Below are 24,621 nucleotides of genomic sequence, written 5' to 3' on the forward strand. Positions count from 1 at the left end.
AGGAGGCTATGCCTGGGGACAGGGATAATATGAGAAATCTGCCCCCCAAAATAGTGTTTATTTATTTGAATGTTCAAGTTGAACATTATTATGATACTGGTCAGAGAATCTGAACAAGTAAGCAATGGATTATAATCTACTAAATAAAATAAGAGTCTATTAGTTTGTGCGGACATGTAATTTAACAGATGACTAAATGAGGGAGAAGAAGTTATTCTTTACCATAGAATTCCAATTAATAAATGTAAGAGAAATCATGGAGTTAGAAAACTTCCCAACTATCACGGTAATAATTGATTCAGGCAAAGAATCACCAAACTTGTGCGTAGAAGTGGGAAGAGTGAGACTCGTGAAAAATAATAAACCACTGCTATTTGAAGCTCCTGAGTGTTGGGTGGTTCATTCACAGCAAGAGATAACTGGTACACATTTAGATTTAGAAAGATTAACTAGCAAACCTCTCGCACATGGCTGGAGCCAGTGCAAGAGGCTCCAGCCATGAGCAGCCACTGAGCTGAATTTACTGCAATTGTAAATACACTCCACACTTCTAAGCCCTAAAACAACAGAAGAGCATGTAATCTGCTTCCATAAGTTTTATAGTGATTACAGGCTTAACTGATAATATTCACGAACTCCTGGGTTAAATTAAATATACTATTAAAACTATTTCACCTGTGTGTCTCTACCTTTCTAAGGTGTTTACCAGAAGATGTTAAATTACCTGTGTGGCAGTAATATACTTCTCTTGGACAATGCTGGTCGAGGGAACAGAAGACTTAAACTTCTGCTTAGAAGCAATAAAATGAACAACAGATCTGACTGCATACAAAGTTTAAATTTTGTGAATAAAATATAACAAAAAGTACTACTTACAATGCCCCCACAGCATAACACGTATTAACTTGTTTAATCTTCACCCTAACCCTATTATTATCCTTATTTTACAAATGAGAACTTGAGTCACAGAGACATTAAGTGACTTGCTTAGGGTCACATAGGACAGAAGTAATAGAGCCAAAAGTCTAAGCCACTGTCTCTCAGCAGCAGCACTTTTTTTTTTTTCTTTGCTTTTTAGGGCTGCACTCATGGCATATGGAAGTTCAAACTAGGGATACAAGCTAGGGGCCAAAATCAGAGCTGCAGCTGCCAGCCTACACCACGGCCACAGCAATGCCAGATCTGAGCCAAGTCTTCAACCTACACCACAGCTCATGGCAACGCTGGATCCTTAACCCACCAAGTGAGGCCAGAGATGGAACCTGAGTCTTCATGGGTACTAGCCGGGTTGGTTACCACTGAGCCACAACAGGAACTTCAGCATCTGTACTTGGTTCTTGCATTCTACCTCCCTTTGACTACTGTAAATGCTACACAGCCTGGGAAGCCTCTCTGTGCACCTGGCACCCGTTCCCTCAGTCCCAGAGGTTCAGCATCACAATCCTCTTAGTCTCTGTTTCTCCTCAAACCTGTTAGTCATTTAGAACCTAGATCCTCCTTCCATGCTTCTCCCAGCCCTTAGCTACACTATAGGTACTGCAGCAGTGAGCCAAATAAAATAATTTGTGTTACACGAGAACTTCTGGAAAGGATATAAAAACTAGACAATTTCTCTTTTTATCAGTTCTTCACACTACACAGTTTTGATGCCTCTGAAGTTAATTTCAAGATCAGGAAGATCCATCTTCAAAGGAAAGTTCACCACATCTGTCTAAGGTCGGGGTCCCTTGGAGGCGGACTCTGAGATGGTCTTTCACGTGCAAGGATGCGCCTGGACGAGGACCCTGAGAAGCAAAGGGGGGATTGGGAAGCAGGATGGGGAGAGGGGGAGCCTCAGCACAGGCTCCAGATGCATCCACAGGGGGTGCTGTCCTGAGTTGGGGGAGGGGCTGGACCCAGAGGGAGGGCAACACTTTCCAGAGGGTGCAGCCCCCAAATGGGCTGGGAGAGAGCCATCGGCTACACATCCCTGATGGGGTGGGTCTGGGTGATACAGCCTGACACCCATCCCAGTGTCCTGCAGTGGAATAAAATCAAAAATATTAAACTGCAGGGAGCCGGGCCCCAACACACCAGATGACTGAAGAGTCACTGGTTTTTCATGACTTTAAGATAAATCATCGAGGTTGACTATTTTGAGAGCTTAGTGCTTCCTTTCTACTAGGGCCTGACTCACCAGTCACCTGCCATCACTGGCAAGCTCACAAAGACTAAAGAATAAATGTGTAGGAGTGGGGAGGATTTACTTTTATCTAAGTGACACCAAGCAAGGAGAAAGTAAAAAAAACCTTTGAGGAGTTCCCGTCAGGGTTCAGCAGTTAACTAACCTAACTAGTATCCATGAGGATGTGGGTTTGATCCCTGGATTCACTCAGTGGGTTAAGGATCCTGCATGTGGTGAGCTGCGGTGTAGGTCACAGATGCAGCTTGCATCTGGTTTTGCTGTGGCTGTGGTATAGGCCACCAGCTATAGCTCCGATTCGACCCCTAGCCTGGGAACCTCCATATGCCATGGGTGCAGCCCTAAAAAGAGCAAAAAAAAAAAAAGCTTTGAGTCTACAATCCAAATAAATCTAGTTGGTTAATTAATTGGAGGGCAAGTATTTCTGATTTAAAGTGCAGGAAATCCCATTCGTGGAATTTTTTTTTAATGTAACTCTTCACAGAGTCAAAGCTTTGAGGGGCTTTCTCATTAGAGAAATTGAAAGATGGACTGGGCCACATGCCTGGGTCTCCCTGCTCTGACACATGACCATGTCCTTCACCCAGGAAACACCCAGAACCAGAAACAGAAGCTGCACCCAAAGCTGCAGTGTAGGGCAGAGGGGCCCCATCCACCCACATCTTGCTGATTCAGGGAAGGACCCAAAAGACGTACAGAGAGATCCAATTTAGGGCCTCCTCACTTGTCTCATGTCCTTATTCAAAAAGTCAACTTGAGGGAATTTCTGTCATGACTCAGCAGAAACAAACCCAACTGGTATCCATGAGGACACGGGTTTGATCCCTGGCCTTGGTCAGTGGGTCAAGGATCTGGCAGATGCAGCTCAGATCCCACATTGCTGTGGCTGAGGTATAGGCCGGCAGCTGTAGCTCCAGTTTGACCCCTAGCCTGGGAACTTCCATATGCCTTGGTTGTGGCACTTAAAAAAGAAAAAAAGAAAAAAAAACATAAACTTGAAGTACTTGACATTTTTTTCAACTTGTTGTCTTCCCTCTAAATGTACGGAGGCAGCCTGGAATTTCCCAGGCACTTCTTAAGTATTATTGGAACATCCTAACATTCTAGCAAGAATTTCCAGCAGCAAACTATAAAACTGGGAGCAGAGTGGTGGGAGTGCAGGTGAGAAACAGTCATCTCTTTCTCGGTGGGTGCCAGGTTGAGGATTAAACAGTATTTGCAAACCATGAACTTTTTTCCTCTCTTTTACAGGAGCTGCAGTCACACAGAAGAAATAGTCACCACATCTTAAAACATTGCATGAGCTCTTAATCACGGACTAAATCCTTCTCGTGTTACTGAAGGTAACTCTGTACAACTCAGATCGTTTCTGTGTTTAACCAGAGAACATCGATCTTAAAACCCTTCCAGTGCTTTCTCCCTCTCAAAGCCACCAAAGCCACTCAAAAGAATCCTTGTTTTAAGGCTTCACACTTGGCACAGGCCTGAGAGCTGGCCGTCGTTTGATTTACAAATAGAGTCCAAGCTATTTTTAAATTGTGTAATAAGCATACACAAAAACTAACCTTTCCTTAACTTTTAAACACCCTCTGTAATGCCATATGCTACCTCTTCTGACTGCTGTGCTCAGCAAACAGCTCTGGGGAGACTCCCTGAAGGAGAATGTGTAATTGGAAAGCCAACTCAGTCTAGAAATAGTCTCTATGGAGGAAAAAAAAAAAAAAAGGATTTTTCATTTATGTGCCTTAGTGTTTACTGCTTAATTACTTTGGGCAGCTCTCTGCTACTCAGTAACATACAATAATAAACTTAAGGAAATCACTGTTTTAGCTGAAAATTTTGAACCTCTTTATCAAGTTATTCTTCAGCATTTTCTTTGATCACAGATGGGCAAAGTGGAAAATGGGTTTTCTACCACATAATCCATGGAAGACAAAACCTTAAAATATAATGTTTCTGCTTCACGGTATAATGTCACTTTTAAGCCAAGGAAGTCTTTAGTCAATTCAATCCATGCAGAAAACACAAGTATTTTAAGCAAAACCAAACAAAAAACTTCCTTTGATCCCTTGCATATTCCTTTAATTTTTTTTTTTGTCTCCTGCCTCCCCTCACAAATATCTCAATAAATACGTTTCACAAATAATGTTTTGTTCCATTAGACTGCTAAGTATAAAAAGGTCAAAAGCCTACTAAAAGTAAAATAAATAAAAGAAAGCCCGCTAAAAGTAAAATAAATAAAATAGCACAATGTAAACTAAATGTGAGGTTCTATACAAATGAAAAACCAATCAAGCCAGGCTCTGGGCTGCTAAATGTACAGAGCATTTATTATGGCAAGGTTGGGCCAAGTCTGGCTCATGCCTGTTTTTGTACAACTAAAAACATTTTTGCATTTTATTTTTTTATGGCCCCACCCATGGCCTATGGAAATTCCTGGGCTAGGGGTCAAATCAGAGCTGCAGCTGCAGGTCTACACCACAGCCACAGCAACACAGGATCTGAGCCATTTCTGTGACCTACACCACAGCTTGCAGCAACTCTGGGTCCTTAACCTGCTGAGCGAGGCCAGAGATTGAACCTGCATCCTCATGGTTACTAGTCCGGTTCTTAACCCACCCAGCCACAATGGGAACTGGGTTTTGCATTTTAAATAGCTGGGAAAAATAAAAAGAATATTTTGTGACTCATGGAAATTATATGAATTCCAAGTTCAGGTTCCCAGACCAATTTCCCTTGCTGTACAAGGACACGCATTTGCTACACACTGACTGGCTGCTTTCATGCCACAAAGGCTGAGTAGCTGCAACCAAGACCACAGGCAGGCAAAACCTAGTGCTGACTAGCTGCCCCTTTATGGAAAAAATTTACCGGCCCCTATGGGATGGTGAAGGGAACTTTTTAGGAAGACTTCCGTCTTCCTCAAGGGATAAGGACTAAGGCTGAAGGCCCACTTGAGTCACAAGCAAAGAGCCACCGGGCCTCATGCCAGGCTCGTGCTCAGGAGGGAAGCACCAAGCTAACATCTGAGGCTGGGAGATGCTCGGCACAACATAGCTGACCTTCCCAAGTGTTTCCTGCATGCCAGGCACCATGGAAAATGTCTTAAAGCAGTACATGACTAAAAGAAAAAAGAAATGAGTGAAATTAATTTTAATAACACAGGTGTGTAATCCCATTTATGCAAAAGATTACCATTAAATGTGTCATCAAAAAGAAAAAACTGAATTTTATTGCATTTTTGGCATTCAGTATTCAAAATCCAGGGTGTATCTTATAGTCCATCTTAATACGCATAAGCCATATGTCAAGTTCTCAAAAACCACGTGTGGGAGTTCCCTTCATGGCTCAGTGGTTAACGAACCCCATTAGTATCTATGAGGATACGGGTTCAATCCCTGGCCTTGCTCGGTCGGTTAAGGATCCCGAGTTGTCACGAGCTGTGGTATGGGTGGCAGACGCAGCTCAGATCTGGCGTTGCTGTGGGTGTGGTGTAGGCCAGCAGCTACAGCTCTGATTTGACCTCTAGCCTGGAAGTCTCCATAGGCAGAGGATGCAACCCTAAAAGGAAAAAGAAAAAAAAAATGTGCCTAGTGGTTAACATACTGGGTAGTGCAGCTCTAAAACATTGTCTCTTTTCATCGTCACGACAACTTTTTGGGGTGGGTACTATTACCGCTGCTGTTATGCAGACGAAGAGGTCACACAGGTAGTAAGAAGTAGTACTAAGGGTCCAGTTCCATATTAGCTCAGGGGACCCTTTAGGACCTGGTGTATCTCACAAGCTGAACAGTACAGACCCCATATTTTATTCTTTCTAAAATATGAGTCCCAAAGCCCTCACCCACCCTCTCTGCTGCTCTTCTGTATCAGGACACACCCACTCTTCCCAGTTTTCCCTCTTACCCCTGTTTTGTTGCCTTGAGCCCCACTTCTTTTTTTTTTTTTTTGTCTTTTTAGGGCTGAACACATGGCATATGGAGGTTCCCAGGCTAGGCATAGAATTGGAGCTACAGCCAAGGGCCTACACCACAGCCACAGCAACTCGGGATCCTTAAGCGAGGCCAGGGATCAAACCTTCATCCTCATGGATACTAGTTGGATTCATTTCCGCTATGCTACAATGAGAACTCCTACAATTCCACTTCTTACTCACACTTAGTCTAGACAATGAAATTCCTCTCCTCCACCCCCAGCTCCCAGCAAGGTGTGCAACCCCCACAAACAGCCTTTCCTGGTTTCCACTCTCCTGCGCCCCCCCCCCCCACAATGCCATACAAGTGCCTGCCCTGCATTCCAGTAGCTGTGTCTGCGACCTACTGGAGGGTCCCAGGTGAGGGCATCACCAGGGAACAGCTCCCATTCTGTGCTTCTTTCTCCAGCTTTTATAACTTATCCTGCCTTCCTACAAAGAGAGGACAGATCTGTACAATTCAGAGGTAACAATGGCAAGATTTTCTAAAACCATATTTCCATGTTATTCTTTATCTCAAGGTCAAACTTGAAAATACTTCTTTCCTTGCTCATTCTCTTCTATCTCTTCCCTATATCAAAGGAAAAAGTACATTTTTTAAATTTTTTATTACAGTTGATTTACAATGTTCTGTCAATTTCTGCTATACAGCAAAGTGACCCAGTCATACATACATATACATTCTTTTTCTCATAATCTCTTCCATCATGTTCCATCACAAGTGATTGGATATAGTTCTCTATGCTGTACAGCAGGATCTCATTGCTTATCCACTCCAAATGCAATAGTCTACATCTACTAAACCTAAATTCCCAGTCCATCCCACTCCCTCCCCTCCGCCTTGGCAATCACAAGGTTGTTCTCCATGGGTTTTTTTCTTTTCTGTGGAAAGGTTCATTTGTGCCATATATTAGATTCCAGATGTAAGTGATATAATATGGTATTTGCCTTTTTCTTTCTGACTCACCTCACTTAAAATGAGAATCTCTACTTCCATCTATGTTGCTGCAAATGGCATTATTTTGTGCTTGAAAAAGTACCTTTTTTAAGAATGACCCCCTCACCCATGCTTCTAACCCCTGAATTATCCACCTACCCCTTTGCATCAAGCTTTTCACCTCTTTACTGGGCCATTTGAGAGACAGTCCTCCTAAGTCCTTTCAACCCTCAAACTCGTACAGAGTGGAATCCTGCACAAGTGACATTGAGAGGAAACCTATGGCAGATGAGTTGTGAAGACCTCTGGCAGACTGCATTCCAGGGAGAGATCCGGGTGGGTGCAGAACCCCCAGGTCTGAGCATGCCAGGACCTGTATGAAGGCCAGAGTACCTGGGGATGAGGTGGGAGTTGTAGGAAACGAGCTCAGGGGGGCTCTGCAGGTCACTGGAAGGCCACTGGATTGAGAACAATAGGGCCATAGTGTGGGAGATGAGGGGGAGACAACCAAGGTGGCTTAAAAAAAAAGTTCCTGTTGCAGCTCAGTAGAAACGAATGTGACTAGCATCCATGAAGACTCAGGTTTGATCTTTGGCCTTGCTCAGTGGGTTAAGGATCCGGCATTGCCATGAGCTGTGGTGTAGGTCACAGGCACAGCTTGGATCCTGTGTTGCTATGGCTATGGTGTAGGCCGGCGGCTACAGCTCTGATTGGACCCCTAGCCTGGGAACCTCCATATGCCTTGGGTGAGGCCCTAAAAAGACAAAAAAAAAAGAGTGGTCCACACTTTCTGATTATATTTTCTCACCACTCATATATTACTGAAAACTTGGCTTTTGCTCCCAACAACTGACTCAAAACCATTCACTGGAAGATCACCCACACCCTTGTCTTTGTCTTCCTCTCTTCTCTGACCTTCTTGGACACTTCAGACTATTAAAACCTTCCTTGTCATAACTCTTTCATCCCTGAGTCTCTGACACATCTCAGCATCTCCAATCCATTCATCTGGGCTGCTCTCTGGCCATCCATTTCATCAACCTCCTTTCCTCCTCCTAAGCTCCTGCCATCAGGTTTGTTCCTTCCGTAAGCTCTGATCTTGGGTATCCCATGTCCTCCCACCAAAATTTCAAATTGTGTCTGCCTCTATGAAAATGGTGAATTAAACCCTCTCCCCAGCTACAATTTCAAAGCCACCTGTTGACCATCTCTAGCCGATGTCTCCTCACAGTCACACCTAAAGCGGAATGGGACATCTCAGAAAACACACACAGCCCTCTCTGTCCTTCTCACAACTGCCACTCCCAGGCCAGCACGCCCTTCCCTTCTCCCGTATATGATGAACTGTACCCACAACATGCCAAATATGTCAGCAGAGGTGGGACATTCATGAATGGACATTTGTACAGCTCCCGGTGGAAAAGATAACAGTACCAGGCCTAGCGTCACACACAAGAAGCACTGTTTACCAACCACACTGAATTTTCTATACAAACAAGAAGCAAACAGTCTCCAGCCTCTGCACTTGTCATGTTATACGTATCCTTCTGCAGCTTCTGAACCTTCTCTAATGCTTCTGCCCTGGCTCCCATCCATTCACGTTCTGCACATAGCAAATAATCGACGCATGATAAACTGGTAAGGGGACATGTTATGGGGAAACAAGGAGTTACCACACTGAAAAGCTCTCTTAACAGCAGAAAGGATCAAACAGCAACCCAGCCCAAATTCTTATAGGATCTGCCTTCTATTTCCACCACAGGCCCTCAGTGAGTCACCAGGACTGTGACTCATTCTGTGTGAGGAGAGGAGAAGCATATACTTCACTTGGAGTTGAAAGAATCAGTCTGTTCACTTTCAACCTCACTTCATCACTGATTCATAAGCAAACTCCAAGACATGTTTCTTTACTGCTTTAAGTGAACAACAAGGCTTAGGGCTTGCAAGGCACATACAGGAATCTGGGCGGGGCCCGCAGTGGCCATGAATCATCACAGACTTGCAAAGGCTTGCCTCTCAAGCTCAAGCTTCCAGTACTTGGTCGAGAACAATCCATGAGAATTGTGCTAACTAGAGGGCAGTTGTGCTCATTTGAACGTGGCTGAGAATCACTTGCGGTGATTGCTTAAAATAAAGTTTAGATTCCCTGACCTGACCTTTGTCTTGAGCATGTGACCATGAACCTGCACTTTAAGAAACACAGCATCTAGTTTCAGAAGAGATCTGAGGCACCTCACCCCCACCCCAACCCAACCCCAATGCAGGAACCACTGGTCCATAAAGAGCAACTGACCTTGAACTGAAATAAGAAACTGGCACAAAAATGCACTTCTTAGGTCACCTTATTTTCTTTCATACCACAAAATTCAACATTTGCAAATATACCCTAAGTCTCACACACAGTTCCCACAGTTCTAGATTCCTAGAGTGTAATCAAACTAGCATGAGATTGTAAATTTGGGGGCCTTGGTCTGTTTCTAGCTCTGCCCCCAACAGGTGGGTAATTCACCTTCAACAAGTTCCCAAACACCACCCCTCAGTCCCCATAAATGAGGTGACTGATTGGGCTTTTATCTGAGGTCTCCACCTGCTCTGACAACTATGAAGCCCAAACAAAATGAGGAGAGCTGGCACTGCATCTTACAACTCTTAGATCCAGATCAGATTTCATGAGATCCAGCTCCAAACTACCACACACAAAGAAAATGATTTTCAAGGAAGACAACGGGTACTGCATGGCATCAATATCCCGAAGTAAAGTAAAAAAAAATTATCAATATCCCAAAGAAAAGCAAACGGAAAAAATATTTCATACTCTTTCAGGCAGTAGAAAACCTTGAAATTCAAATCCAACAGAAGCAACTTCACGTTCAGGCTGTGCTGTTAACCATGTTAACCCAGGAAAACTAGTTGTTCTCTCTCAGCTTCGGTTTTCTCATCTTTCAAATGAAGATAATAGTGCCTTCCCCGTCGAGTTACTGAAGTTAAAATTGTGCATAAGGTCCCTGGTGCTATAAGGAAACAGTAATACCTTACATCCCTTCCATGCCCTCCTCGTGAGGTGCCTTTAGAATTCCCTGTTCAAGATCATCCCAAGAGGTGACTCAGAATTGCCTCTGACCTTGACTGCTGCCATCACCTTCTAGTGACAATGGCTACCATTTTCTTGAATAATTCCTATGAATTTAAGTGCTTTAAACATGTTACCTCATTTCGCCCTCACAATAACCATATAATTGTGCAAGGCGGGAACCACTGCTCTTCGGATGAGAAAACCAAAGCCTAGTGAGAAGGTGACGGCTGACAGCCGCACAACCACCAGTGGAAGGGCACCCAGCTAGCCTGGCTTCAGAGCCCAAGCACATCATGACCTCACTCTGGTCCTTTATCCTCCTGCTCCACCTGCCTATTACTACTTATCACACACAATACCAAAGACATGAATGAAGGGCCCCACACTCTTTAAAAACAATTCTCATGTCACTACGAGTTCAGACAGAGCCCCACAGGCACAGCTGCCTGTGAAAACCTTCCCTGGGAGACCTGCCCACACAGCACACTAATTAATGTACTCTCACAAACACCATGGCACTGACGTGGATCTACGAGCCATGAAACATATGTTCCATATGTTCCGGGAGGTTTGTTTCCACCAGAAAGCCATCCAAACTAAATTGGATTTTTTTTTATCTTTTTGTCTTTTCTAGGGCCACACGCACGGCATATGGAGGTTCCCAAGCTAGGGATCTAATCGGAGCTGTAGCCACTGACCTACACCACAGCTCACGGCAACTCGGGATCCTTAACCCACTGAGTGAGGCCAGGGATCAAACCTGCTACCTCATGGTTCCTAGCCGGATTCATTAACCACTGAGCCACAATGGGAACGCCTATAATGTTTAATTCTTAAGGAATGGGAGGTAAACACCGCATTAGCTGTCCAAGACTTTAGGACAAGAAGAAAAAGCAAATTATTAAAAGCTACAGACATGGTCGTAGAGCCCACCTCACCCAAATCCTTCAGTGGGAAGATGGGAGCAGGCTTGGCACCACAAAGAAACAAGCAGGAGATGACCTGCTAGGCACCCAATGTTTCAGTTGAGATTTTCTGTTTAGGTTTTTTCCTAAAATCAGGCGTTAAGTGAAACCAGCGACAATGAGTTCATTAGTGGGGAAAAACAGTTTACTATTTGAAGTAAATCTCATCTAGGAAAAACAATGAAAGTTTACAAGAGAACATTTCAAATTGAGATAATGGGAAATAAAGTAGAAATTATGGTTTCAAGGACTCCATATGTTTTAATAGATGATTAGATAGTTCTCATTTATGACCTGGGAATTCAAATGTTCTTAATTTTTTTTAACATGACATGGAATCCAAGGCAGCATCACGGCAAAGTTAAAGATCAAGAAGGTAAGAAATAAGGTGACAGACTTACTCTCCAACTAAAAGATAGTCTAACTTGATTTCAAATACCAATAACTGCTCCATCTTCCTTACTCTGAATATTACTACCTGTTGATTTTTACCATGTTTTATCAATAATATTTGCTTAACTCTTTCATACCACAAAAGATAAGATTATGAACCTAGTTCTATTCACCATAGAGATGATGCTAATGACAATGATGGTGATGATGGTGATGGTGTTGATGGTGATGATAGTGCTGGTGATGGTGGTATGATAATGACAAGTACACTTCAATGCCTGAATCTCACCAAAGAGGCATTAATACACCCTAGTCACCTCTTCAAAGTTTATTAGATACACTTTTTCTCAAGGGCTATTTAGGAAGGAAGGAAGAAAGAAAGAAAGAAAATTGATCCTCAATAAATAATGAATAAATATGTTTAAAAATTAATATGCTGGAGTTCCACCATGGCTTAGCAGTTAACAAACCCAACTAGTATCCCTCATGACACGGGTTCGATCTCTGGCCTCCCTCAGTGGATTAAGGATCTGGCATTGCCGTGAGCTGTGGTGTAGGTCACAAACACGGCTCAGATCTCGCATTGCTGTGGCTGTAGTGTAGGCCGGCAGCTACAGCTCTGATTTAACCTCTAGCCTGGGAACCTCCATATGCCACGGGTGTGGCCCTAAAAAGACAATCAATAGATCAATCAATCAATAAAATGAATAAGCTAACTGTAATGTAATCCATGCTATGGGCCTCAAGGATGGAAAAAATTTTTCCCCAGATCAGCCAAACAAATAAATGAACTCTCAACAGGGGCTCAAGATGGTGGAGGACTAAGACAGGGTGCTCACCTTCTCCCACAAACACATAAAAAAAAAAAAAAAAAAAAAACTACATGTAGAACAATTCTCACAGAACACCTATTGAATGCTGGCAGATCTTTAACTTCCAAAACGGCAAGAAACCCTCCACATAACCGGGTAGAATGAAAGGAAAAAAAAGAGAGAGAGAATAAATGAACTCTTCCTTGAGGATAAGCCATACTTTTCTGCCTTTATTAAGGTATAGTCTGTCTGCAATTCAAAACCTTTAGCTATAACTATTTCTGACACAAATTAAGCTAAAAATACATTCTGATTATAGTGAAATACTGCCCTACTCCTGTGGTTTCTAAGACCAGACCTGCTAGAAACAGTTCCCCTCTTACCCAGCTCTGCTAGAAGATGAATCCTTGTTAAAACCAATTTTTTCTTGGCAGGAACTTCTTGGAGGCCCTCATAAGAAAATGATTAAATAATCAGACCTAAAATGTATTTATTTGTGTTTATGTGACAAGGAAAAAAAAAATGAATCCCAGGGAGAACCAGACCCCATTGATTTAGAAAGTGCTCCTTTATCTACATATTGTTACACCTCCAGAAATTAGATAAAGCAGCGGATGTGAAGACAAGGAGGGAGGAATGTCTTGGTCCTTAAGTCCTAACCTTACAGGAAGCATCTGCTCTGAGAACAATGACTCACAGCCCCTGACAGCAAAGTTAACTGTTCCCCTTTGAAAGAGAGAGAGTTCTCCAGGCAATGGCGTTTGCCAGCTGAGTCCAAAAGAGGCCCCAGAGAGCAGTGCATTTTCTCTCTCTTTCTCTCTTTTTTTTCAGGGCCACTCTTGGCTATCAAAGTTCCTAAGCTAGGTGTTGAATCTGAACTGCTAGCTGCCAGCCTACACCACAGCCACAGCAAGGCAGGATCCAAGCCAAGTCTGTGACCTACATCACAGCTCAGGGCAATGCCAGATCCTTAACCCACTGAGCGAGGCCAGGGATCGAACCTGCATCCTCATGGATCCTCGTTGGGTTCGTTACCTCTGAGCCACAAGGGAACTCCCATTTTCTCTTTCTTTTTCAAAGATCCATTCTGTTCCCAGGGTTGTGTTGTCTGACCAGATATTGGGCACTTTCCAAAAGCACATGACACACTTTCCTCCCAAAGGAAAAATCTAGGAATAAAGTTAAAAGCCAAGCTACAATAACACGCACCCCAGTGTTTGTACTATTTGCACAAAAAAAAGAAAGGAAACAGACAAAGGAGAATGCAGAAAAGACAATGCAGGAGAAATTCTAGAAAAGAGTATGCAAATGTCCATGCAAAGCCCAAATGTTTATCAAAATCATCCTTGTTATTCTGGACCTTTGCACTGCAGTAAAACTGCCACACTAGCAGAGCCAAAATGATAATTCTTATTCAATAAATGATGAAGGTGGAACTCCTCAAAGTGTTTTCTGCTGTGACTCAGTATTTCAGTATTTTCTTTATCCATTCTCCTAAGACCAAGATTCATTCATTTTCAGAATAAATAGTTCAATCAAAGTAGAGATTTGCCTCCATGTAAAAAGGAAATTACACTTCCTGCATCTTACTCTACAATAGCATTACTACTGACAATGTTAATGGCTGTCATTTATTGAGTACCTAATGGTACTGGGTACTGACTTTAACTTTATAACTGCCCTGGGAAGTACATTATCCCCATTTTATTTCTTTTAATTATTTTTAAATGATTTTTATTTTTTCCAACTATAAGTTGGTTTACAGCATTCTGTCAATTTTCTACTGTACAGCAATGTGAGCCAGTCACACACACACACACACACACACACACACATATATACATCCTTTTTCTTACATTATCCTCCATCACAAGTGACTACGTATAGTTCCCAGTGCTATACAGCAGATCTCACTGCTTATAGATGAGGAAATTGAACTACCTGCCCAGGATCACACATCAGTGCTAAGACTCAATCTCAGAGCTTAAGCACTAACTACACTTCATCTCCATGGAAACAAAGTCTCTCAGGTTCCTGACATCACTGCTACAAGAGACACAGTGGCTTGGCCTCTGCACACATCACCTCTTTCTGACTCCTATCCCAAACTCGCCCACCCAGTCTATCAACTTCCCAGAGAAGAAAGAACCTTGGATGTATATAAACTTTGGTTTTATCTCATTTCATGATAGTGTTCATTTCTTTTTTTATTTATTTATTTTATAGCCTCACCCACAGCATATGGAAGTTCCTGGGCCAGGGACTGAATCTGACCCACAGCTACAGGCAACACCAGATGCTTTTAACCCAGTGCACAGGGCGAGAGATCGAACCCACACCCCCACAGCAAACCAAGCCACTGAAGTCAGATTCTTAACCCACTGCACCAGGGCGGGAACGCCTGGTGTTAATTTCTATATGCTAATGAAAGACAAGCATTTATATAATGAACTACTGTGGAATCCCATCCACCCTTCGTTTTGTGCCCTTAAATGATTTTTTTAAGTTAACTCTTGGAGTTCCTTTGCGGCACATCAGATTAAGGATCTAGCATTGTCACTGCAGTGGCTTGGGTTGCTGCTGTGGCACAGGTTTGATCTCTGGCCAGGGAACTTCCATATGCCATGGGCGTGGCCAAAAAAAAAGTTAATTCTTAACATTACAGGAATTTATGCCTCACTTTCTAGCCTCTAACTAAACATCTAAAACTGCTTCTAGCCACCATATCCATAGTTGGGTGGTAGGATTTTATAACAACTGATTTTAGTTTATTTTCTTTACTTCCACTGTTTATCAGGTTGCTAGCAGTGAGTGTATATTTACCGTTTCAATTAGGAAAAAAAATCAATGTTTGTTTTAATGAGGAAAAAAGTTTACATATTTAACTATTTACCCACAAAAATTATTTTTCCCTTAGTATTGAAAAAGACATTCATTGACCCAATTTGATCCTGGGCCTGGTTAGATACCATACTTAAAACAGGAGATGTGGGTTCTTTTACAAATGGCTCCCATTAAAAACTTCTGCATTATCTTTCTTTTTTCCTGTTACTTAAGAAACTAAAAAATATTCTATAAAACTAGACATTAACTCTAGCTCTTCTTTTCCTCCTCACAGGCCTACTTAGTAAAATCCTCTGCACCCAATAAAGAAATATGGTTATACATGGTTTGTATAAACCCTACATAAATATGATTTTGTGTCACATCTCCTCTTCTGGGCATACACTGGCTGGCATCCCCAGCCTCTGGCACAGCTGAACATGGCCATCAGAAGTGGAAGCATATGAGCCACATCCAGGAGTGGCCATAAAAACCTCCACGAAAGAAACTCCATGCTCTTCCCCTGCACCCATGCAGGCCATGTACTGATGATGATGGAGGCACAAAGAGGAAAGAACCTGGGTCTCAGGATCTGCACCAGGAAGAGCATCCCAGGAGCACCGTTTTCAACTCCACTTGCCTAAGAATTCAAAGTGGATTCCATAAGCCACTGAAAAAGAGGAGCTTCTCCATTGCCCCATCTAGCACATGGCTTTATCGACACACTCCACAGTTACATAAGACTATCACAGAAGCATAAGACTCTGCGGTTTAGCTTACCTTTTTCAAAGACTCCTTCTGCTTCCAGGACAGAGACGGTGAGGTTGGCTGCCATCTTGACCAGCTCCGCTTTCACAGTGACCTGTGAGGGGCTGTGTTCCAGAAGTTCCACCCCAATAGTCACGTTTCCTCCCGGCCGGATGATCCCAGGGGCTGTTACCAGAAACCTGGGCCTAAAGAGTTCCCCACGGGGGGAAAACAAAATTTCTTATCCTCATATCTCCATTCTTTTGAGATCCTCAAATTTCACAGATAGGGAGACAGACCCGCATGCTTGTCCATTGCAACTATTCCAAATAATATTGACCCCCCTGCTCCATTTAGCAAATAAAATGCTGTTGAAACAACAATAATTCTCACAAATCCATTTTTTCATCCAGTTTTCTCGAGATTTAATTGATATATAGTGCCATGTAACTTTAAGGTGTACAGATAATGATTTAACTTACATACATTATGAGATGATTATCACAATGTTTAGTGAATAATCATCTCATAGATACAAAATTAAAGAAAAAAGATACATTTTTTCACTGTGATCACAACTCTAAGGATTTACTCTCTTAATAACTTTCATACATAATGTAGAGCAGTATTAAATATATTTATCATGTTGCACATGCCCATCAATCAATTTTAATGCAGTAATTTGTGCACCGCTAGAGGACAGTGTCATTATTTCCATGTTACAAACCAGAAGTAGCACAGGATGGCTTACACTGGGACATGCAGACAATACTTGGAAAGTACAAGCCTCTGTACTTCTCCTTTACAGAAGACATCATCCCAGAGTGATTTTTTTTTTTCTTGGCTTAAAGGCCCCCCCACCCACACACAAACACACACAAATACACATACACACAAACATGCACTTGTGGATTTTACCTGTTTCTTATCTTGGGCATCTACCCAAGAAAACATCATCTAACCAACACCACTGATCAAAATATACCAACTGAAATGAAACTATCAGTAGTGATATTTCCAGGTGGAGCAGAGCATAAAAATCGCTAAAACAGCAATTTCTCTGCCAAAGCTAGTGGTTAGGGATCAAGGGCAAAAACTCAGGGCGGGAGGGGGGGGGGGAGTGATTTCCATTAATGAGGTGTCTCCTTAGTTATCTTCCTACAAAGTCTGCACCTGAACCCATACTTAAGCCACCTCAGCTACACCTTGCCGATGCCAAAGTTCAGACATCTTGTTTGGAAAAACAGGCATGCAAAAAATATCTTTAAGAGAAGAAGGCACATTATTTGAAAGCAAAAAGTTGAGAAAAGCGCAGAGGCAACGTGGACTAAAAATAAAAGGACTGTCTTTAAGAAAGCAGTTATGGCCAAAGACGCTGAAACAACCTCGTGGCTGGAGAAAGTCACTGCCCCCTGCCGAGCTGAACGATGTAGGATCTGAGCTCCAAGCCCGCGCCCCAAGCCCGCGCCCCAAGCCCCCCTACCCGGGGGCCGCCGCCAGCGCCGAGCTCCACATGCAGACCAGGTGGGCGGCTGTCACGAGCAGGGGGCCCAGCATCTCAGCGGCGTCCGCCAGGCAACGCGAGCTCTCGAGGCAGTCGGCAGGCACCGCGGGGTGTGGCCCTCCACCTCTTCCCGGGTGTCTCCCTGACTCTGGAGTTCAGCAGTCTGCACTGGGCGCGCCCGCCAGTCGAGCGAGGGATCTAAATCGAGCCGGGACCCGGCGGCTCCTCCCCTCCCGCCTCATCACAATGGCGCTCCCGGGCGATCAGCCTGGCCCGGCCCGCGCCCTACCTCCCGGCGGGAACACCGGGCGCCCGCTTCCCGGCCACCGTGCCCCTTGGGCTGTTTACACTAGCGCCCCAGCAGCGGTGCCCAGAGCGCCTAAACAGTCCCATCCTTGTGTGGAGAAATTCATAGCGGCTCTGCGGTGGAAAAAAATCAGTCATTGTCCTGCAGACTCTGAGTCAGAACTTTGGAGAAATGGCAAACGCGCGCGCGCACACATATGCACACACACTCTCACACAACACACACACACACGTGCCAAACAGAAGTGTATTTTCTGGTACTTCTTTAACCTATAGAAGTAGACACAAGAGAAAAACTTGTTTTCCTTAAAACAAAAATTGTTTGCCACTCCAGGAAAATGTGGTTGCTCAGTTTTTGTTTTTGTTTTTGGTTTTGGTTTTTTTTGTTTTTTAAAAAAAAAAAACAAAAAAAAAAGGAAGAGAATTCTGGCACATAATAAAGTTAGGTGTTGCTCCTGGAACTCTGAGAAACAATTATGCGGGGAGATGCTACAGAGAGTACCCATTAGCACCGTGACGTTTGGAGCGATTTGTGTAAATACAGAAGAGTGGCTTTCCTGCCCATGGAGGCCAGTGGCCCAGGGTGCCCTGAGCCCCAGATCCTGCGTCCCCACTGGTCTGCAGCCCCTTCCCAGCTCCTTGGCGCTGTCACCAACTTCAGATGACTCAGGTTTCACCATGACTACACCATACAAGCAGAGAACTTCCAGAAACTGTTGGAAAACGGGCACATTCAGTCCCTCGCAACTTGAAGTTTCTAATTCATGGGGGAAAGTTTTAGACGGTGACATTTTAATACCAGGCAAAATGCAGAAGAAGAGGTCAGCAAAGAGTAGCCTCCTCACAGAGCTAGGCGCTAAGTAAGGGGAAGAGTAGCACCTAGACAAGCTGTGGTTTTGAAGTCCAGGAACTTGCCTTCCTCTCCTTCCTGTTCCACCCTTTTTCACCCGTGCAACAACTTTCAGAGGCTCTGTGTCCTCACATCTCCTACACATTCCTATCTTTAGTGGCAGATTTCCTGTACAGGCAGGGCTTAGTTAAAATAAAAAAGGTCGGAGTGAGTCCTTGGGTACAGGTCCAGTCCCTGATGCAGCGGTTTACTGCCTGTATCGTCTCCCCACCTCTGTCGCTCTGGGTCAAGAAGGGGCTGTGTCAGAATGTAAATCAGTGCTTCTCAAACTCTAGCGTGTATGAGAATCACAGTAAAAGGGAGATGCTGATTCAGCAGCTCTGGGATAGGGACTGAAATTCTGCTTTACTTCTCAACCTACTATGGGCCACAGAGAGTCTAAGGTAGAGGTAATTTGGGAGCACTTTGATGAGAAAAAAACTAGTTGGGAATTTAGAGAAAAGGCTCTTCAAGTTTTACTTCATAAAATGGATCGATAAATCTGGATTTATTCTAGAGGCAGGCAAATGTAAAAAGGACTCCAAAAGATTAGTTGTTAATGTCGTATTCCAAGAAGACTTCTAGAAAGGGTTAGAACCACCTAGTTGTTTTATAAAATTAAATCTGTGCAGATTTTAAATTGATGCAACCTCCCTGTTTATGTGTTCCTTCTCATAATAGGTAAGAAAAGCTTAACCATACGAAAATTTAACCATGTGGATTTACACAGAGATAAAGCTCAATAAAACTAGTTAAATGAATTAATGAAAAATGCTCTTCTCAGACTTTTTTTAATTAATTAAGAAAAAAGTTATCTGAGGAGTTCCCGTTGTGGCGCAGTGGTTAACGAATCCAACTAGGAACCATGAGGTTTCAGGTTCAATCCCTGGCCTTGCTCAGTGGGTTAAGGATCTGGTGTTGCCGTGAGATGTGGTGTAGGTTGCAGAGTTGGCTCAGATCCCGCATTGCTGTGGCTCTGGCGTAGGGCAGCGGCTACAGCTTGGATTAGACCCCTAGCCTGGGAACCTCCATATGCCTCGGGAATGGCCCTAGAAAAGGCAAAAAGACAAAACATAAAATAAAATAAAATAAAGTAGAGTTGATTTATTAGACCAAGCCCATGTGCCCAACGCACAGTGAGGCCAAACAAACCAAAACTTCAGAGTTTGGAGTAGAGAAAGGTTTATTGCATGGCCGTGCAAGGACACCAGTGGCTCATACCCCCAAAATATCCCGAACTTCAAACTTTGGAACCAACATTGCAAAGCATTTTTAAAGGCCAACTGAGGGAAAGGCGTGGTTGGTTGCAAACTTTTTTTTTAATTGCTCAATGAATTGTATTACACTTATAGTGGTACAATGATCATCACAACCAAATTTTATAGCATTTCCATCCAAAACCCCCAGCACATCCCCCCACCCACCACCCTGTCTCATTTGGAAACCATAAGTTTTTGAAAGTCTGTGAGTCAGTATCTGCTCTACAAAGAAGTTCATTAGTTCATTGCGTCCTTTATTTAGATTCCACATGTAAGTGAGAGCATATGATGTTGGTGTCTCATTGTCTGACTCACTTCACTTAGCATGATCGTTTCTAGGTCCATCCATGCCACAGCAACACAGGATCCGAGCCACGTCTGCAACCTACACCACAGCTCATGGCAATGCCAGATCCTTAACCCACTGAGCGAGGCCAGGGATCAAACCCACAACCCCATGGTTACTAGTCAGATTCATTTCCGCTGTACCACAATGGGAACTCCTGTTGCAAACTTGATGCAGAAATCCTTTGTTCTTGTAGCTGCCAACAGAGGTCAGGTCATGATGTTCCTGTAGACCTGCAACAAAATACATGTTACACTTTACAGAGAGGAGCTAAAGCAGAGGATATGGGGGATGGCCTGCCCCAAGAAGGCCCTAAAGGGTCCTGCTCTGTTACAGTTTTACAATATCATGCCAATTTCTGCTATATAGCAAAGTGACTCAGCTCTACATATATGTACATTCATTTTTATCTAATATTATTTTCCGTCATTGTCTATCTCAGGAGGCTACATATAGTTCCCTGTGCTATACAGTAGGACCTTATTGTTTATCCATTCTAAATGTAATAGTTTGTGTCTACTAACCCCAAACTCTCTGTCCGTCCTACTCCCTCCCCCATCCCCTTTGGCAACCCCAAGTCTGTTCTCTATGTCTGTAAGTCTGTTTCCTAGATAGGTTCACTTATGCCACATATTCTACATATGAGTGATATCATGTGGTATTTGTCTTTCTCTTTCTGACTTATTTCACTTAGTATGATCATCTCTAGTTGCATCCATATTGCTTGAAGCATTTCATTTCTTTTTACGGGTGAGTAGATTATTTCATTTCTTTTTACGGCAGAGTAGATTGTGTATATTTACCACATCTTTTGTTTTTTTTTCTTTTTATGGCCACACACACAGCATATGGAAGTTTCCTGGTTAGGGGTCAAATCGGAAGTGCAGCTGCCAGCCTACAACACAGCCATAGCAACGCTGGATATAAGCCTCATCCTGTGACCTATTCCACAGCCCATGTCAATGCCAAATCCTTAACCCACTGAGTGAGGCCAGGGATTGGACTCGAATCTTCATGGATACCAGTGGGGTTCTTAACCCACTGAGCCATGATGGGAACACCTGTACCACATCTTAATCCATTCATCTGTTGATAGACATTTATGTTGTTTCCATGTCTTGGCTATTGTAAATAGTGCTGTAGTGAACACAGGGGTGCATGTATCTTTTTGAATTAGTTTTATCTGGATATATGGCCCTGAGTGGGATGGCCAAATCACATGTTAATTCTATTTTTACTTTTCTGAGGAAACTCCCTACTGTTTTCCATAGTGGTTGCAACAACTTACAGTCCCACCAACAGTGTAGGAGGGTTACCTTTTCTCCACACCTTCTCCAGCATTTGTTATTTGTAGACTTATTAATGATGGCCATTCTGACAAGTGTGGGGTGGTACCTCATTGTAGTTTTGATTTGCATTTCTCTATAATCAGTGATGTTGAACATCTTTTTATGTGCCTACTGGCCATCAGTATGTCTTCTTTGGATAAATGTCTATTTAGTTCTTCTGCCCATTTTTTGACTGGGTTGTTTGTTTTTTGTTGGTTTTTTTTTTGCTGTTGAGTTGTTTGAGTTGTTTGTATATATTGGAGATTAAGCCCTTGTTGGTTTCATTATTTGCAACTGTTTTCTCCCAATCCGTAGGTTTTCTTTTTTTTATTTCCTTTACTGTGCAAAAGCTTGTATGTTTGATTAGGTCCCATTGGTTTATTTTTGGTTTTATCTCTATTGCTTTGGGAGACTGATTTTGTACAGTTGATGTCAGAGAATGTTTTACTTACGTTCTCTTCTAGGTGTTTTATGATATATTGTCTTATATTTAAGTCTTTAAGCCATTTTGAGTTTATTTTTGTGCATGGTGTGAGGGTGTGTTCTAGTTTCATTGATGTACATGCAGCTGTCCAGTTTCCCAGCACCACTTGCTAAAAAGACTGTCTTTTTCCCATTTTATATTCTTGCCTCCTTTGTAGAAAATTAATTGATATCATGGTATCTGGGTTTATTTCTGGGTTCTCTGTTCTGTTCCATTGGATCTGTATGTCTGTTTTTGTACAAGTACCACACTGTTTTGATTATTGTAGCTTTGCAATATTGTCTTAAGTCTGGGAGAGTTATGCCTTCTGCTTGGTTTTTGTTCCTCAGGATTACTCTGGCAATTCTGGGTCTTTTATGGTTCCATATAAATTTTTGGATTATTTGTTGTAGTTCTGTGAAAAAAAACATGGGTAATTTGATAGGGTTTGAATTAAATCTGTAGATTGCTTTGGATAGTATGGGCATTTTAATGATCTTAATTCTTCTAATCCAAGAGCATGGGAGTATCTCTCCATTTCTTTGAATCCTCTTTAATTTCCTTGATTAATGTTTTATAGTTCTCAGTCTATAAGTCTTTCATCTCCTTGGTCAGTTTTATTCCTAGTGTTTTATTTTTGCTGCAATTTTAAAAGGTATTTTTTTTTACATTCCCTTTCTGATATTTCATTGTTGGTACACAGAAATGCAACTGATTTATGAATATTAATCTCGTATGCTGCTTCTTTGCTGAATTTGTTTATCAGAAATAGTAGTTTTTGTTTGGAGTCCTTAAGGATTTATATATATAGTATCATGGCATCTGCATATAGTGACAGTTTTACCTCTTCCTTTCCAATCTGGATACCTTTCATTTCTTTTGTTTATCTGATTGCTGTGGCTAGTACTTCCAATACTATGTTGAATGAAAGTGGTGAGAGTGGCATCTTTGTCTTGTACCAGATTTTATCAGGAAGTCTTTCAGCTTTTCTCCATTGAGCATTATATTGGCTATAGGTCTGTCGTAAGCCTTTATTACGTTGAGATACGTTTTCCTTTGTTAAGAGTTTTTATCATGAATGGATGCTGGATTTCATCAAATGCTTTTTCTCCATCTATTGAGATGATCATGTGGTTTTTGACTTTTGTTAATGTGGTGAATAACATTGATTTGCATATGCTGAACTATCCTTGAACTTGGCATAAATCCCACTTGGACATGGTGTGTATAAAACAGAATTTAAATGTGATTCCATTTTTATAAAAATAAAGTGTGTTTATGTGTACATATACATTTTCTATATACACGCATACAATTATATATATAGATATATAGATATATATGCAGTAAAGAAAGACTTGAAAGATATTCACCACAACGTTATCCAATCCAAGTAATTACCTAGATCTGTCAAGTTTTCTACAATGTATACATACATATAATTTTTCTTTCAAAAAGACAAAACAAAAATGATATTGTTTTAGTGAGCAGTCTTCAAAGGAGTATCTTTTTTTTCTTCTCTTTATGACCACACCTGTGGCATATGGACGTTCCTGGGCCATGGGTGAAATAGGAGCTGCAGCTCCAGCCTATGCCACAGCCACAGCAATATTGATCTGAGCTGCATCTGTGACCTATGCCACAGCTTGCATCATCACAGGATCCTTAACCCACTGAGCAAGCCCAGGGATCAAACCTACATCCTTACAGAGATGATATTCTTAACCCACTGGGCCACAACAGGAACTCCTAAGGAAGGATCTTAGAAACTCTTCAGAATAAAATTCATGAATTTAACACACAAAAAAAATTATTATATCTGTTCCTCCTATGAAAACTGAATGGCCTTTGATGTAAGAACCTCACACTGTTCCTATGTCCCTCTTGATATGTCTTTAGGGTGTAGTTCAGTGAGAAAAGCAGAACCACTAGTAGACAGATCCTATGCAATTACACGAGCTGGTGGAGCAGCCATAGCCTCTGCATCTAGTGTTAAGCCTAAGTCACTCTAAGTCAGCCAGGAAGAAAAATCTACATGTGGACCAGAACAAGGAAACTAGAACCCGTGTCTCTAGTACCACCTCCAACTCTGACATTCTGGTACCTTGCAGGAGAAGCTTACTGCATAAGCACTTGGCCCAGAAATCAAGAAAACTCAAGGAGGAGATCATTTGAGAATTGGAGAACCCAATGCCACCCTCACCCATCAAGTCATCCAGCACCTCAGTAACAATCTGGGCTAGTGGCCCACCTGCTTAGCACCCTTGCCTGACCTTCAGAGAGTGAAGAACATAACTCCTACTTCACTACTGGATTCCAAATTCACACAAAGTGTCTCTTGTGGCCAACACCATCTTATGACCATACAGGGAGGGGGCCCAGTACAAAGCTACCAAACTCCATGTTTCATCAACATGGCCTCTGTATCTACCCCTTTTAACCATACTTCTAGAAAGTCATGCTTTCTCCCTACATAAGGCAACTATCCCTCACGTAGCAAAAACAAACTGATTCTTTCTCCAAAAGTGTATATGAAGCCCCTTCAACTATCTTTGGGTATTACCCCTGCCTCTTCTAGCTGGATTATGTCCTCCCTTTTGTGTCTTATAACTTTAATCCTA

The 24,621-nt window shown here is 42.5% G+C and overlaps 1 protein-coding gene across 1 annotated transcript in view; it reads right to left on the reverse strand.

Moving 5' to 3' along the window:
- Positions 1-17,650, reverse strand: part of CD109 (CD109 molecule) — a 154,470-nt gene extending 136,820 nt beyond the window's left edge. Inside the window, exons 1-2 of the mRNA XM_047763806.1 lie at positions 17,389-17,650; positions 15,939-16,111 (exon numbers count right to left, since the gene is read on the reverse strand). Coding sequence (XP_047619762.1) covers positions 15,939-16,111; positions 17,389-17,462 — 247 coding nt within the window. The 5' untranslated portion in view covers positions 17,463-17,650. The remainder of the gene's footprint in view (positions 1-15,938; positions 16,112-17,388) is intronic.
- Between the last annotated feature and the right edge of the window lie 6,971 nt (positions 17,651-24,621).

The sequence above is a fragment of the Phacochoerus africanus genome, chromosome 2 (genome assembly GCF_016906955.1).
Source record: "Phacochoerus africanus isolate WHEZ1 chromosome 2, ROS_Pafr_v1, whole genome shotgun sequence".
NCBI classification, from domain to species: Eukaryota; Metazoa; Chordata; class Mammalia; order Artiodactyla; family Suidae; genus Phacochoerus; species Phacochoerus africanus.